Source organism: Elephas maximus, chromosome 3, assembly GCF_024166365.1.
Source record: "Elephas maximus indicus isolate mEleMax1 chromosome 3, mEleMax1 primary haplotype, whole genome shotgun sequence".
In the NCBI taxonomy this organism is placed as follows: domain Eukaryota; kingdom Metazoa; phylum Chordata; class Mammalia; order Proboscidea; family Elephantidae; genus Elephas; species Elephas maximus.
Window position 1 is genome coordinate 38,459,743 of NC_064821.1, and position 17,722 is coordinate 38,477,464.

Here is a 17,722-nt window from a genome sequence, read left to right on the forward strand (position 1 = left end):
TAACATTCTTGAGGATGCCAGACAGCCATCTTTTCTGTTCCTGGGCTCACCTCAGGGAAGGTGCCTAGGCCTGCAAACATAGAATTGAAAAGCCCACCAGGAGCACATGCACACGCGCAGGGTCCAGGGTCACGGGAAGGAGCTGTCTGAGCAAGGGTCCACAGGGCAGGCTGGGCACACCTGGCAGGTCCGAGTTCCAGGCGAGGAGCCGCTGATGGCTGTACTCACAGCGACATGCAGAAGCCGTGGTATCCCTGACGCCCGTGCACTGTGCTCACACACTGTTCACCTGTCACCTCCTTGGGAGGAGCCCCCACCTGTGCAGGGACCCTGCCATCCTTCAGGTTCCAGGAAAACATCCCTTCTCCAGTGCACAGGCTTCAGGCATGAGATGGGCCAAGGGTGGCTCTGAGGGCCGAGTGGCTTGTCCCTGCCAGATGCCAGGAGGCAAGGCTGAGGAGACAGAGCTGGACCTGGGAGGGACCTGAGTAGGTCTCACGGGGCTCCTGAGTGGGTGGAACGACACGACTGCACACAGCCTGCTCCATTTGCTCTGTACAATCTGGTTACTCTCAGGTCACTACGCTCTCTTGCACATCCTGAGTGACAACGATGACATGGTTCTCTTTTCTACATTTCTCTACACATCCCACAGACTGCGGCCGCTTCCTGGTTTCACCTGATGCTGCTGTGCAGAGCTGACGCTGTCACATTCGCCCTCCATCAGGCAGAAGGGGAAGTAACCTTAGCCCCACATCCAACAAGGCCCTTACATTCTCAGGCCGGGGGCCTGTCCCAGAGCAGGGACACTGGCCAGTCATCGCTCAGCACCACAGAGCATGGCACAGGGCCTCCCAGCTCATCTGCTGTGAGCCATGGCAAAGCTCAGCCCACACAGCAGAGCCAAGACATTGCTGCCCAAAGACCAGCCAACGGGGCACGGAGGGACGAACAGACGGACAACTAAGGTGGCATCTTGGCAATGATCCTCACACTGCTCAAAGTCTTCCCTATCATATGCAGGGACCAAAAGTAAAAAGAAACCCCTTTCAGAGTCAGGAACAGGGCTCCCTGGGGGGCCACAGGGGTTGTGGGGCTCCTTCAGGGGCAAGAGGAGGACTCAGGGCATCCTGGGTTGGGATGGGGCACATTCCATACACATGCTGTGAACAGGTTCGTTAAGCACCAGGGAACCCCTCCTGGGAAGAGCCCCCCCCCGCAAAGAACCACAGACACCCACCCCCTGTGTCAATGTTTTCTCCCACTAATGTCAAGGGGGACCAAGACTGCCATGAGGACAGGATACACCATCCCCCTCCCTGGGTATACCATTCACACTTATCTGCCAAACATGAAGGCATCCCCTGGGGACCAAAAGCAGCAGAAACATCCACCATAGTGCATCCGAAAGCCTCATGCCCAGACACCGAGACACCTGGGGTGCATGGTCAGGGGGCTTGCAGGGGATGCTCGCCACCAGCAGTTGTCTCGCTGGATCCCATGTCTCAGGAGGGTCACAGTGTGGGGCTAGGGGCTCTGAGACATCACAGTATACGTCAGGCCCCTTTGGCAGGTATGACACCTGAACTGCGTCTGCCCACACGGTGGGCCAGGCCACTGCAGCCAATGGGGCGACCTGGGGGACATACCTCAGCCTCGTCTTGTACCTACTGGCTGTAGTTGTTGTGAGTTGCTGGTGAGTTGTCTCCAACTCATGGCAATCCCATGCACAACATGATGAAACACCACCCAGTCCTGCCTCATCTCACGATCACCAGCATGTTCGAGTCCGTCACTGTGGCAATGGTGCCAATTCATCTCCTGAGCGTCGCCTTCACCCTCGCTGACCCTCTACTTCACCAAACATGATGCTCTCCTCCAGCGATTGATTCTTCCTTACGATGTGTCCACAACAAGCGAGTTGGACAATGCTGTGTTATGACCCATAGGGTGTACTGGCTAGTTTTTTAGTCAACTGCCAGGCCTTTCTACCACCCACTGGCTGTAGCTGGTCAGTAAGCATTTGCACACAGCCTCAGGCACCTGAGGCCCCAAGTCACCCTTCAAGGAGGGGCTTGAGGTCCCTGCCTCTCAAAGACCCCCCACTTCCCAGGCCTGGGTACCCTCAGGTAGAGACCATGGGCCCAGCCCCACCCAAGGGTTGGTCAGAGGTATCCAGACAGTGCTCTGGGAGCCCTGACCTGACCCAGGTTCAAAGGCCAAACCACTAATGGAAAGGGGACGCCCTGAGGACACACCTCCATGGCAGCCCAGCAAGGAAGGCAGGTCTTGGTCCAACCCCTATATCTCTTACCACACAATGGTCAGGGAGCTATAAATGGAGGTGCACCATGACTGTGCCCACACCAGACAGAGGTCTCCAAAGAACCCTCCAGAACACCACGAATGGTGAGCTCAGTAGCCTACAAACACTTGACCAGATTTAGGAACCTGAGACAAGGTTGTCGCTCGCTGCATAAAGGTGCAAACCATAGCCAATGTGGAGGTGACCACCTCAGGGCAGGCCCAGCAAGCACTCAGATCCTCGCCATCCCATCCATGACATGGTTCCTGCCATCCTGGTGGTGGGAGGGCTGCTACCAACATTGTCACATTTAGGAAATTTCCAGGAAGCTGCTTCCTGTCCTGGCCGGACAGGGGCTGCTGTGTCTGGCGAAGGCAGTTGGGCAGGCAACTGCGCATGTCTGCAGGTGGGAACCCCACCCTGCCCTGAGCACTCTGTGCACTGGCATGAGATGCTCCCTCAGCCAGGGCTCCCTCTGCAGAAGCCCCACTCTGACCACCAGGCCTGCTGGGCACTCGGGGATTTGGGGGTGGTGGCATGCTGGAGGTCGGGGGCTGGGAGGTGTGCCATGCTGGCTGCCCTCACAGCACCTGTTCCCTCACCTTGGCTGACCCACCGCAAACACAGCCCCACAGCTCAGCGCTGGCCACTCTTGTCTCTGAATAACTCCTGTGTCTTCGGGATGCAGGGCCTGCCATGCCTCCCGCCAGGATCTTGTTGTGTCAACCAGTTCGTAGGCGCTGCCCCGAGCCAATGAGCAGTGTGCCCAGAGGCCAGTCTGACCCCACAGCGTGGTACCACCTACACGGTCATGTCTCTTCTGGGACAACGACAGCGGGCAGCCTGCTTTGGTGGAGTTCCTAGACTTCCTGTGCTTTGAAGGCTTCCTACCCGGCTCCCCACCTGCTCAACGGTCACACTGATTCTGGAAAACGAGAGAATATGTACCAACAAAACAATGGCACTCCGAGTCTGCAGACACAGGAACTGTAGCCCAGCAGTGGGGCCTCTTGTAACACAGCTCTCTTGAGGATCTGGCCAGCAGATGGCACCACCACCCTACAGGCCCCCCCACCTCCCCACCAGGCCAGCGTACTCCATAGAGCAGATAGCAGGAGACGCTGGCCACCTCATCTCTGCATAACATACCTGCTGAGCCCACCGTCCACTGGCTAGTTACTGACTCCCTGGTTGTGTGCCCTGTCCGAAAGCCTGCTCCTCAAAGGCTGTGGCCTCCTCCGTGGGCAACACCAGCCTGACAGCACGTGGGCCCAGGGCCCACAGCTACCTGCTCTACCAGCACCTTGGGGACCTCTGCCCGCCTATACACCTGTGCTCAGTTCTCAGTTCCAAAAGGTTCCCATAGAAAGGTGGCCCTGAAATCAAGGTGCTTAGTGTAGGGCGGGGGCAACATAAGTTTGCACAGGACACAGACATGCCGGACAGCTTTGAGTAATAGTCCCCAGTGACACCCCCCGGCTTGGGCTCAGTGCCACCTACACTGACCATGTGGCCACAGCCAACCATTGTCCAGGGCATCCTGATGGCGACAAGAAATAGCTGGATCAAAAGGACCCCTGAGGTCTTGGACCAGCGCTGACACACACAGCGCCAGGCTCACAGAGCACCATGCAGAGAGCCGCTGGGTTCTTGGAGACACATGACCCTGTCCAACCTTCTAGACCAGAAGTCAGGTCATGTGACCTGCTCCAGCCACCCTTTTAGACCATTGGTTAGGTCACAGGGGTCAGCTCATGTGACCTGCCTTGTCCATCATTCTAGTCCTGGGTCAGGTCGCATGACCACCCCAGCCCACTTCCATACCAGAGGTCAGGTCAAAGGACACAGCCCAGTCCACTCCTTTCAGACCAAGGGTCAGGCTACATACATGACCTGCCCCAACCCAGGGGCAAAAACACTTTCGGCAAAGGTAAATATTTTCGGCTTTGCAGCCTGGACTGTGTCTGTCACGATGACCCAACGGCAGCAAAAGCTGCCACAGACGACGCATCAACAGGTAGAAGCTGTATTCCAACACAGCGGATGGAGAGCCAGATCTTTCACTGGCTCGTTTCAGACTCGAAGGCTGACAGGCAGAGGACCGCTCTGCTGGGCTCATCAGGTCCTGCTCACTGACTTTGGGGGGAACCTGCAGGAGGCCGGGGTCAGGCTGGCAGGCTCAGCAGTGGCCCTGGGCAGAGTGTATGGGCCTCGGCTTCCTCATAGGCAAGTACAGTGGCCCCAGCAGCTCTGACACTGACCTGCTAGGAAGGGCATGGCACGGGCTTCCGGCCAGGGTCTGGGGACATGATCCTGGAGTGGCTGTGGGCAGGGGCACAGCCAACCCAGCATCACCACCCCAGAGATTAGCGAGGGGCTCCCTCACACTGTAGTCCTCCACTGGGAACATCCAGTGAGTCCATGTTGGGCGGGGGGGTGAGGGTCACAGGGTCACATCAGGAAGTGGAACTTCCCCTAAAAATTTGTCTTAAAAAAGGGGAACCACTTCACTCCCCCTAGGATGGCTATTCTGAGGAAAATGAACAATGCCAAGTGTTGGTGGGGACGTGGCGAAATGGAAACTGGAACCTCATTCAAGGCTGGTGGGAATATGAAGTGGTGCAGTCACTGCGGAAAAGAGTGTAGTGGTTCCTCAAAAACTTAAACAATTACCTTACTACCCAGCAATTCCCCTCCTAGGCATATACCTGGAAGAATTGAGAGCAGGAACGCAAACAGAAACCTGCGGCACTTTTCACAACAGCCGAAAGGTGGAAACGACCCAAGTGTCCACCGATATAACGTGATCCACACATACGAGGGAACGCTATTCAACCGTAAAAAGGAATGAAGCCCTGATACATGCTACAACACGGATGAACCTTAAAACGTTATGCTCAGTGAAATAAGTCAGTGACAAAAGGCCACAAATTGTACGGCTCCATTTATATGAAATATCTGCAATGGGCAAATACATACAGACCAAAGTTATTTAATGGTTACCAGGGGCTGGGGGAGAGGAAGGGAGAGTCATTGTTTACGGAACAATGAGTTTCTGTTTGGGAGACAGGAAAATTTGGAAATGGATAGTGGTGATGGTTGCCCAAGAGAGTGAATGTAATTAACATTGCTGAATTACACACTGAAAAATGGTTAAAATGGGGAATTTTGTGTAAATATATTTTATCATAAAAAAGTTAAAATTTAAAAAATGGGGGAAAGAACCACAGGATCAGCTTACCTTCCTTAGGCAAGTGGGAAAAGATGAAGCCACCCCAGACCCCTGGGTCCTGGTCACCAACTCCCACCTGCCTACGTGGCCTCCCCTCAGACTCCACCCTGGCCTGTACGACACACTCCCCCCCAACCCCACCACCTCAGATCAGTCTACCTTGGACTGAGGAACCCAAAGGAGGTGCAGGCCTGGGTACTTTGTGCTCCTGGCCCAAGCACAGGACCTGCACAGGGGCAATGCAAAAGACAGACAGACAGATACACAGAGATGGATATACATACACACAGAGAAGACAGGCACACAGACACACACATCGGCCGTCCCTCCTTTCCTTCCCATTCGGCAGGGACCCCTAGCCCAGGCTACACACTGGAGGGGCCACCTGCACCCTCGAGTCTCCAGTGGACAGGGTCAGACTCTTGAGGCTGCTCTCACTCCCGAATCCCAGCCCAGACCAACAAACGCCTGATGGGGAGAGTGAGCTTGGCTGAGCACCCTGCCTCATGCACCTGCGGAGTGGCCCCTTACCCCCAGATCCTGCAGGCCCAGGGACTCAGCATGGCCCCCAGACCCACCGTAGCTTGTCGAATCACAGCCAAGCCTCTCCCACTGTGCTGGGCTTCCCATGTGGAATCACTGAAGAAACGGAGGAAATCTGTTTCTTTATTTAAAAAAATAAACCTAACAGAGAGGCAGGGAAGGGAACTCTAAATGCTGAGGGTGCATTTCCCGAGGTAGCTTGCCAAACTGAAAGTAGTTGTAGGACAAGCCCAAAGTGGAACCGCAGCAAAAGAAGCTGGAGCCACTGACAGGGGGCCAAAGCTTGCATAGCAGGGGCTGTGTTCAGTGAAACTGAGAATCGGCAAGGAGCTCTTCATCAGGATGCCTGTGTGGAACAGGTAGAGGGCACTCAGGCAGGCACCGAGGGAGGGCGGGCTGTGGCCCTGAGGGCCACACTTGTCCCTCGTTCCCAAAGTCTCGGTCCAAGGATGTGATCACTGCTGGGGACAGCCAGGATGACCACAAGGCCCCCGTCATGATGTTCCCTGCTCGGTAACAAGTACTGCTGCCTACTGCCCACCAAGAGGAATTCAGGGCAGATGTCCAGCCAGTCCTTAAGCCCCTCACCCCAGCACGGTCCAGGGCTTTTGTTGGAGCACCAGCTGCCCAGAACTTGCCACCAGCACACTGGGGAAGCCTGGCGTGCATCTGTCACTGTGCAAAGAACACATCCAGTCAGGAGGGAAGGGCTCCTGGCCTCCAGGGTGGCCCCGTCTGTGCAGACTTGCCTTCAGAGTACACCTGAGGACACTTGCTTGAGCCTCCTGACAACCTTGTCACAGGGCCTGGGGCACAACCCAGACATACGACAGCTTCCTCCTTGCCCTCCACCACCACGATGATGATGATGATGATGATGATGATGATGATGACGGCGACGACAAGGATGCACCCCACCATGAGCCTGCGGGTGGGTCTCCAGTCAGCACAGTCTAGCACTGGCAACCTCCCTTCTGGCTGAGCCACTCCTTGGCGTGATCCCTGCTGTTCCCGTGCACAGCACGGCTCCATGCACACGGCCAGCGTGTGATGCATGCCTGTCTCATGGCCATAATAAGAGAAGACTGGAGACACTATATCCTCTGATGGCACTGGTAACTTCTCCAGCACCTCCACCTCTGTGCCCTGGCCCACCTGGCACTGCTCCTGTGCAGCCCCTCCCTCACCCCTGAACCCTTGTCCATAGCCTGCCAGCCTCCACACAAGCTCGCAGCTTTGGCACCTACTACCTCACACCCCACTTGCCAGCAACAGCTGCGCAGCCACCCACTCCCCACCTCAGGCCCGGGCCCAGGCCAGCCTCTGCCTGAGCCCCCTGCACTTTGCCTCCACACCCTGCCTCAGTCCCACTTCAACCCCCATTCAAGCAGCCCTGCAGGGCCCCAGCAGGGCAGCGAGCCGGCCTGCAGCAGACGCAGCTTCACCACACCCAGAAGCCAGGACTAGCCCAGTGCCTGCAGCACAAGGACGCGCCAGAACAGTGACCTGCTGGGGTGAGCTTGGTGAGGAAGACACAATCATTGAAAAACAAAGGTGACAATTGGGGAAAAAAAAAAGAGAAGAAGGCAGGTGCCACACCACGTTGAAAACAAACAGGCCAACCACCCAGACACCGAACCAAGGGGCAGAGGTATCTACGCGACCCCCCGGCAGCAATGCGAGCGGAGGGCTCCTTCTCCAGAATCTGGACGCCCTGTAGTGAGCTCATGCTTCGGGAGTGAGGAGCAGTTGCTCTCCGCGAGTCCAGTCCCTTTCCACCATCATAGGCAGGCGTCTGTGCCCATGTGACCCAGGAAGCTGCGTGTCCCCATGACCTGCATGACCCAAGGGAGCTACGTATCCCCATGGCTGGTGGGGCCGGTGGCAGATATAATTAGCACAGGTTCCAGAGTGGCCACTCTGCCAGAAGGCGGAAGGTCCAGTGGACACTTGACTTGGTGAAACAGTGTCCCCTCAGAAATGTTCATTTGGTGACTGGTTCTTTAGACCAAGTGACAAAGTGAGGTTGTGTGGGGGCCTACACCCCTTTGGGCTCTGTAGCTGACTAAAGACATTACAGACACCCCTAGTCCTTTAAGACACAGACCGTGGAAGGAGAGATGATAGCTTAAGCCATAAAGGCGTAACGCAGGGGGACAGGCCCATAAACAGGAAGACACGGAAGCTGAACACAGGCTGTCCCCACCCCCAAGGCCCCTGTAGCCACGTCCTGGAGCAGCAACTGTTTTCCAGTTGGCTGGCTCCTCTGAGGTCCCCTGGCGATGTCACAATCCAACATGATGTCAAACTGGCTCTGGGGTGAACTCTGGCCTTCCTGATGAGTCAGGACGAGGGCTTCCGTGAGTGCCTGCTGTTTATATACAATTATGGCTGGCAGCAGCAGCAATGCCAGAAGGAGAGCCAGGGGTCACAGGTCATGGTGGCCAGGGCAGCACCCAGTCTCTCACACCCCCATGTCCCCAGACCCATTTATTAAACCAGCCTCGGGGATGCTGGCCTCATCTGGCACCCAGAGGACTGTGCTGGGAGGAATTCCTACCACCCAGAACCCACAAGGCCCACCTTGAAACACAGGCAAACCTACCCTGAATGCCCAGCCCTGCTCTATCCCCTCCTGTGCTGAGTCCATGCCCCCTGCCCAGCCTGGAGTCACTCCCCGTGACTCTGCCTTCTCCCACTCTTGGGGGGGCACCACGCCCCAGGGCCACCATGGGGACAAGAGAAAGTACCGGGGAGGGGGGGCGCATAGTAAGGATGCACTGGCATCCTCATCACCCAACTACGTCCTGTGCACACAGGCCCAGGGCACAAGGCCATGTGCGACTCCCTTCTGTGGTTGTGTCCCCTGTGGCTCAACTTCCCTCCCAACCCCCAAAACAAGACATCAGCTCAGGTGCTCAAGCGGCCTGGGCAGGTGCTGCTGCCCCTCCGAGCCTCCACATCCCCAGAGTAACAGCTTTCCCCACCAGGCCATCAGGAAGGTGACAGGCACCCTCTGAGGACTCCTAGGGGCCACACCCACACTGCAGGAGAAGCTGCAAGAAGCAGCCCTGCTCTGGCTGAGCCACCTGGGAGGAAGGGCTGGAGTCCGTGCTGTGGGAGAGGAATTAGCTAAATTAAGGCTCCTCCAGCCAGTGGCCAGGTGATGTCCCCACGCCACCCACGCATCAGCTGGCAAGCAGCCTCCATTGCCCACACGGACATAAGGACACTTATGGGGCCTCCCACCCATACCCCTACCTGTTCTGTCTGCCATGCCCCAGAATGCCCCTGTCCGTACCCTCTGCCCTCTTACCAGCTCCACAACTTGCACCTCATGGGAGGGACCCCACAACCCGGACCCCACAGGGCGCCCAATTTAATTTCCTTACTGATAAGGCCCACAGTCGAGGTTTTCCTGTTGATGGACCTGCTGCCTGGACACGCCCGGCTCTTGCCTTACACAGTCAGCCTGTGACACAGGCCAGTCTGGTCACCTGCTGGAACTCCCAAAGTCTGTTAGATGAGAGCCCAGGCTCTCTGTGCCCCTATAGGCTCCATGCAAACTTCATTGCAAGGAACGGCACTGCTGCCGGGGGGCCTACAGCAGGAGCTGTCTCTGGGAGCTGAGAGCCCAAGAGGGGCCAGGACTGCACACACTCTAACAAGGCCCTACAACCCTTAGGAGAAGAATTTAGAACCCAGGGAGGACCGGTCACTGGGACCCTCACAGCCCTGAGGAGAAGGATCTGGAATCAGAGGGGTCGGGTACTAGGACCCTCATAATCCTGAGAAGAAGGATCCGGAATCCAAAGGGTCTGTCACTGGGACCCCCACAGCCCTGAGGAGAAGGAGCTGGAACTCAGTGTGGGTCAGGCACTGGGATCCTCATAGCTGTGAGAAGGATCCACAATCTGAGGGAGTCAGGCACTGGGACCCTCATAGCTGTGAGGAGAAGGATCCAGAATCTGAGGGAGTCAGGCACTGGGACCCTCATAGCTATGAGAAGAAGGATCCAGAATATGAGGGGGTCAAGCACTGGGACCCTCATAGCTGTGAGGAGAAGGATCCAGAATCTGAGGGGGTCAGGCACTGGGACACTCATAGCTGTGAGGAGAAGGATCCAGAATCTGAGGGGGTCAGGCACTGGGACCCTCATAGCTGTGAGGAGAAGGATCCAGAATCTGAGGGGGTCAGGCACTGGGACGCTCATAGCTGTGAGGAGAAGGATCCAGAATCTGAGGGGGTCAGGCACTGGGACCCTCATAGCTGTGAGGAGAAGGATCCAGAATCTGAGGGAGTCAAGCACTGGAACTCTCACAGCCTTGAAGAGAAGGAGGATTTTGAACTCCAGGAGGGTTGGGCACTGAGACCCTCACAGCCCTGAGGGGAAGGATCCAGAATCAGAGAAATCAGTCACTGGGGCCCTCACAGCCCTGAGAAGGATCCAGAATCAGACAGGTCAGGCATTCGCTCAAAGCCTCACACAGGTACAGCCAAAGTCCAAACCCAGGTAGGTCTCCAAACCCCAGGCTTTGATGCTCCTATCCAGGCCCTCAAGGTTTCCTGAACAACCACGAGCTACTTCCTGCCAAAGAGCTTGCAATCCAGAGAGGAGAAGTCACCTGTCAGCTGAGCTCTGCCAGAGCTCCAGCAAAGAGATCCCACCCACATAGGAGAGGCAGGTACATTGAACAGAACCACTTCCTACAGTGTGGTCAGGGACCACTACAAAAGAATGGCATCACATCGTCCTGGAAGGATGAGTGACATCAGAACTTCCTCTCTTCTCTCCCGGAAGTCACCCCTCCACATAAGAAGGGAGATCCACAGCAGGAGTAGCTGCCTTGGAACTCACTAAGTATTGACATTAAAGAAGGGCTGCCCAGAGTCAAAGACTGGGCAGTGAGCAGCTGAATGTGTGGGCATACTCTGACCTTCTGGGCCGTTCCACCTCGTCACCAGGTCTGCACAGGGGCAGCTCTGACTCCAGACCCCTCTGGGGAAACAGACGGTGGGGCCTGTACCCTGGTTGCTCCTACAGCTCCTGGAGGCACAGGGAGTGTTCTGCAGGATGTTCCCGCCTGTGACCTGACACACCTGCGTTTGTAAAAGCCTCGTCCCAGTTAAAAAACACAAAAATCCTCTCCACGAGTTCCTATTGGCGAACCACATAACCACAAGGCTCAACAACAGAAGACTCTGGTCGGATGGCTGCTGACAGACCATACACCATGAGGCTTTGTCAGGAGCCAATGAGAGTCTCTGATTACACAAACAAGTTCTCCAAGTTGCCTTCCAAACCCACCACCCAAAACCCCTGGGAGATCATGCTGCCCTGATCTGCACTCCACCCACCACACTGCCCAAGGAGGAAGAAGAAACCCAAAAATTGCTGAGCAGATTAAATTCCCTACCAGCTTTGGAGAAAAACAAAGAGTGTGGATCACCCCAAAATGTAATATAGCCCAGAGCACTGGCCAGTGAGCCCTCCACTCCCAGGCCATGCTGGGAAAGCCTGACCATCTGCAATTACCTTCACCCTCATGGGAGGAAGACCCGGATTGGCATGGGATGTCACCCACACCCGAAATTAAAAATAGCAGCATGACGGGCAGGAGGTAGACGCCAGGCTAGGCTTTCAGCAACCAGGGCAGGCAAGGGTTGTAACTCGGGGTGACCAAGGCCCACATCCGCCTTGTTCTTGTGACTCATGGGCTCTCCCCCAGCTGCTTCTAGGAAAGTCGCCTTCCTTCCCTCAGGTCACACCTGGATCACCAGTTAAGCCTACCCATGGCCCAAATTCCACCAGGTAGGAGGTTTTGGTTCAGGCCACCTTCTCACCTGTCGGGGCACCCCTGCCTCGTTTTGGGGAATCTTTTGGACATGATGAGAAGTGGCACTTCCAAACCAAGCTCAGATCTTTGCTTGACAAAGGGGAAAACTGAGGCACCGAGCTGGGAAGGAAGTTGCCCAGAGAAGAAGGAAGAAGTGCCTGGAAGATTCGGCTCCCAGAGTGTGACGGGAACCAAAAGGGGAAGAAATTCCCGGCTTGGCTCATAGTGCCGAGCGAGTCCAGGGCAGGAAGAACACCACATTCCTTCCTAGTTAGTCTCTCCTCTCGCGCCCACGGCCCCCCCCCACCCCAAAGACACAAACACACACAGGGAGCTGGGCCTCCCCGAGGTTGGATGCTCCCCATCCCGCCACCTTATCACCCTAAAGACCTCACTTTCTACATACGAAGGCAAAGCACTGAAAACCACTTCCTCCCAGGACCTGTCCATTGGACACCTGCAACTCAGGTCCCTGCAGTGAGGGAGGGCGCCATGACACACACAGAAACAGGGCACCCGGTTCTGACTGAGGCCCCAGATGTGCCCGAGACGGGCCTGGAGACAGGACACAGTAGACACCTCCACCACTGCCCCACTATAGGTGGCAGAACCGAAACGCCTCAAACTTCCCCTGATGGGCCCAAATCAGCTCCAGAGAAGCTCAAGGGTCCGCGGCCACCAGGTGTGGTAGCCAGAGCTTCCACCCAGGTGCCCACCAATCAGGGTACCCCGCCCACAACGAGAGACCCCCTCATATGTCCAAAGAGAAGCAGCAGTTTCCCCCTACACTCACACACCCAAAGGTGTCAAGTCGGGTAGGGTCATCTGGAGGGGGTGGGGGTTATGGACGATCTGTCAGTTTCTCCCCAAACTCCCCTTCCTGAGAATTAAGAACGACCCCGACTCGGGGGCCTCACTGACAGCCTTGAAGGCGGAACCCAGGGACAGATGAAGCCTCCCCGCCCACCTGCCCACCCACTAGCTCTGAGATCCGGAGGGGAAAATCCCAAGGAGGCCCTCACAGGTGCCCCGACGACGGGGACCCCCTAGCCACCTGGCCAGAGACTCAGACGGAAGAGCTGACCCCAGAAGGGGAGGAACCCCACTACCCACCACCCTTCCGAACACCCAGGCGGAAAAGTCCCGGGTGCCCCCCGCCAGGTGCACAAACCCGGCTCTGCCCAAGCGCCGGGAAAGCGAAGGCAGGACTCCCGGAAGCCTCCAGATGCCCCTCGGCCGGGCGCGCGAGGCCGTGCTCTTCGCCGCCCCCCGGTGCCCTGGAAGGCCGCGCCGGCCCCGCGCCCCCCGGCCCCGCAGTCCCAGGCCAGGCCCCGCAGCCCTCGCGCCCCGCCGCCGCGCCGCTGCTCACCTGGCTGGCGCGGTAGCTCTCGAAGGCCCTCAGGGCGCTGTCGGTGAGCTTCACGTGGAACACGGACACCCGGCTGCCGTCGCCCAGCCGTCCGCACGACAGCCCGTAGCTCCGAGCCTCCTTCAGCGCCGCCATCTTGCGACCATCGCTCCCCCGCCCCCCGTCCCGGCTCCAGCGCCTACGCGCGCCCACGCCCCGCCCTCCGCCCGCTGACGTGCTGCATTATTCATGAAACGCGGAGAGTCACGCCCCCTGCGCCCACTGTCCGGTCCCGACGTGCTGCATATTCATGAAGTCACGATTGGCCCCGCCTTTCAAGGCGCTCGGCTCGGCCTCGGACTCCGCCTCGAAACACCGCCCTCCGGACCGCGCTTCTCTATCAATTATTCGTGTCGCTGACTCAGCCGGGCGCGCCAAGGCCCTGCCCACTTGCCGTTGCCGTGTTTCATTATTTATGAGGTCCCTTCCGCCGTTCGTCATTGACTTCGTTTGGGCGTCGCTGAGAAGACACGGAGGGGGGTGTGGCCTGCGCGCCGCACGTGGGGGGCGGGGTCAGCGGCAAACCTGGTGGGTGGGCGTGGTTATGCAAACGTCCGCGTGGGACGCTGGGTTGGGACGCTCGTACTTCCCTTAAGGTGGCCGTGGGGCATTTCCCCGCGGAGGCTGCTGAAGCCAACGCCGTGAACTTCTTCCACGTTAGGAAAGCATTTTGCATAGAAAAAAATTCTACAGCCCCACGGTCCCTGAGCGACGGTGAAGTCCAATTTACCTGTATTTTTATAAACAACTTTATAGTTTTACATATCCTCACACTTACTGTCTCAGGTGCACACGATCCAATGAATTTTTGTAACTTTACTACAACTTTACCATAATCACTTTCAGAACATTTTCTTCCCCACAAAAAGACCCCCTTCTCCCATTTAATTAATCCCATCCCCCTCTTCCCCCAGCCCCTAGCAAACCCCGAATCTACTTTCTGTCTCTGTGGATTTAAACCATATAAATGGAATCATACAATATTGTCCTTTTGTGACTGGCTTCCTTCACAAATGAACATAATGGTTTTTGTTTGCTTGCTTATTTTTAATAACACCTTTATTGAGAGATAATTCATGTACCATAAAATTCACCCTTTAAAGTGTATAAAGGTTTTTATTATATTCACAAAGTTGTACAACCAACACCACTATCAGTTCTACAGCATTTTCATCCCCCCAAAAGGAAACCCTGTACCCATTAAGCAAGCAATAACTCTCCACTCCTTCCTACACTCACTCACTAAACCCATTGCCCTTGTTAAGTCCACTCCGACCCATGATGACCCAATCTGTCAGAGTACAACTGCTCCCTAGTTTTCTTGATTGTAATCTTTACTGCAGCAGATTGCCAGGCCTTTCTCCATTGGTGCTGCCGGTGAGTTTGAAGTGCCAACTCTTAGGTTAGTAGTCTAGCACAAACTGTTTGCACCACCCAGGGACCTTTCCCCATTCCCTAGATAACCACTAGTCTACTTTCTGTCTCTGTGGATTTATGTATTCTGGACATTTCTCAAACAGCCCTGGTGGCACAGTGGTTAAGTGCTCTGCTACGTGCTTGGCTACTAACCAAAAGGTCGGCAGTTCGAACCCACCAGCCACTCCACAGGTGAATGATGTGGCAGTCTGCTTCCATAAAGATTTACAGCCTTGGAAACCGTATAGGATAGTTCTATTCTTTCCTGTGGGGTCGCTATGAGTCTGATTCTTATAAATGGAATCAAACACTATGTGGTCCTTTTCATCTGGCCTCTGTCACTGAGCATAATGTCTTCAAGATTCATCCGCATTGTAGTATGTATCAGAACTTCATTCCTTTTTATGGCTGAATAATACTCCATTATCCATTCAACCACTGAGGGATGCTTGGGTTGTTTCCACTTTTTGGCTATTGCATATAGTGCTGCTATGAACACTCATACACAAGTTTTCACTTCTCTTAGGCTTATGTCTAGGAGTGTATGTGCTGGGTCATGCCTTTTGCAGAGCTGCCTGACTTTTCCACAGCAGCTGCAGCGCTTTATCAATGCCCCCTTTTACAGATTGGGAAACTGATGCTGGAGAGAGGCCCTGCCACACAGTGAACACCTTCTGGGCTCTCAGGTCTTCAGTTGTTTTCCTTGTTGCTTTAATCTAATTGGGGGGGCGGGTGGCTAAAGGATGAAAGACAAAGTTTAGGGACCTTCTTCTGTCTCATTAGTTTTACCATCAGGCTGGCACAACTGCCCCCATTTTACAGATGGAGACATGGCGGCCCCACCAAGTTTCAACTGCTGACCGAGTGGAGTCAATGCTTGATTCCCTGTGACGCACTTTTCCTGTACCTGTCATGAATATCCCATTTACATAAGGAGAAACTAGTCTCAGGGAAGAGATTGCCCGTCTGAGGCAACCCCACTGGTGAGCAGCTGGTTGGGATTCAAACTCTGGTATTTTGGGCTGATTACCCACCATCCTCTGTTCCCCATAGAATGCTCCCAACACAGGGCCAGGTATGGGATGGGTGGGATGAATGCAGGTAAGTGAATAAATGATCTTGTTTAATCCTCACAAATCACCCCATTTTGTGGACAAGGAGACTAAGGCTCAGGGAACCAGCCCAGGGTCACACATTTTGCTGTAGAGACTAGAACTCCAACCTGTCTGAGCCCAGGGCCAAGGCTCTGGGATCCTCCGGCCAGATCAGCTGATCCTAGAGGTAGATGCCTATGCATGTCCAGACACAATGACCGTCTCGACTGTCTCCTCAGTCCCTGCCCAGCTGTTTATCCAGGAAGCTGGGCCAGGTCAATACTGGAGCAGGTGGGGCTGCGCTGTCCTGGAGGGTCACAGGTGGGCAGAAGTGGGGGAAGCGGGGCACAGGAGTCGTCAGGGGAGAGGAAGGGCAGGGTGCCAGCAGCCTGGCTGCTGAGTGGAGGAGAAGGTAGGAGGAGCAGGCTTTGTGGCTCCTTGCATGACCTTAGGAGCCCTAGTGGCACAGTGGTTTAGTTTAGTGCTTGGTTGCTAACTTAAAGGTCTGCAGTTTGAACCCACCAGCTGTTCTACAGGAGAAAGACCTAGCAGTCTGCTTCTGTAAAGATTTACAGCTTTGGAAACCCTATGGGGCAGTTCTACCCTGTCCTGTAGGGTTGCTATGAGTTGGAACTGACTCAATAGCAGTGGGTTTGGTTTTTACAGGCTTGACCTTAGGAAAGGCACCACCCCTCTCTGAGTCTCTGTGGATTTACCTGGGAAATAGACAATAGTCATATTAACCCTCAACCTGCACATACGACCAACCAGGCTCTGTGTTGAGCGAATGGCATCCACGACCACCACTTGGGATGGATACGGTGCTTTGGACCCATGTGCCAGAGGAGGAGACAGGTTTGGAGAGGTTCAAGGAATTGGGAACACTGAAACCATTCAGGGGGCAGCTTGGTAATGAGCAGTTCTCCATTTTACACTGAATTTCCCAGAGCAATAATAGAAGACTCAGCCGGCATTGGCGCACTCTTCCAAAGTCTCTCAGAGCTAGGCCATCCAAGGAATGGGAAACCAGTTAATCACCTTGGAGTGGCACCTCCACACATACTATAGAGTTCTCATTCTAAGATGGGAGCAGTGACCTTGTCCTGCCACTTGCCCTGTGTGGCTTTGGCCATGTCTTGTCCTTTCTGGGTCTCAGTCTGCTCATCCATAAAATGGGGATAAGTAACAGCTCTTCAGAGCCTGGCCCTCAGTCAATGGCAGATGACATCATCATGACTAGTAGGGTGAAGCAGCCTCATTGTGGTTCTGATTTGCAGCTCCCTTTTTTTTTTTTTCAACGACTGATGCCAGCACTGGTCTGTCAGTTTGTCATACTTTGGTGGCTTGCATGTTGCTGTGATACTGGAAGTTATGCCACCAGTATTTCAAATAGCAACAGTTGTCACCCATGGTGGACAGGTTTCAGAAGAGCTTCCAGACTAAGACAGACTACGAAGAAGGACCTAGTGGTCTACTTCTGAGAAAACTGGCCAATGAAAGCCTTATGGACAGCAGTGGACCTTTGTCTGATGTAGCACTGCTTTGGGCAAATCTGCTGCAAAAGACCTCTTCGAAGTGTTAAAAAGCAAAGATGTCATTTTAAGGACTAAGGTGCGCCTGACCCAAGCCATGGTATTTTCAATTGCCTCATGTGCATGTGAAAGCTGGACAATGAATAAGGAAGACCGAAGAATTGATGCCTTTGAATTATGGTGTTGATGAAGAATATTGACTATACCATGGACTGACTGCCAGAAGGACGAACAAATTTGTCTTGGAAGAAGTACAGCCAGAATGCTCCTTAGAAGCAAGGATGGCCAGGCTTCATCTCACATACTTTGGTTACCAGCCAATCATTTTAACCTCTGTGCCACCAGAGCTCCTTTA

The 17,722-nt window shown here is 55.1% G+C and overlaps 1 protein-coding gene across 2 annotated transcripts in view; it reads right to left on the reverse strand.

The window, feature by feature from the left end:
* Positions 1–13,443, reverse strand: part of ELL (elongation factor for RNA polymerase II) — a 39,638-nt gene extending 26,195 nt beyond the window's left edge. For both annotated transcript variants that reach the window (XM_049877467.1, XM_049877466.1), the window contains exon 1: positions 13,287–13,443. In XM_049877467.1, coding sequence (XP_049733424.1) covers positions 13,287–13,421 — 135 coding nt within the window. In that variant the 5' untranslated portion in view covers positions 13,422–13,443. The remainder of the gene's footprint in view (positions 1–13,286) is intronic.
* Positions 13,444–17,722: the final 4,279 nt, after the last annotated feature.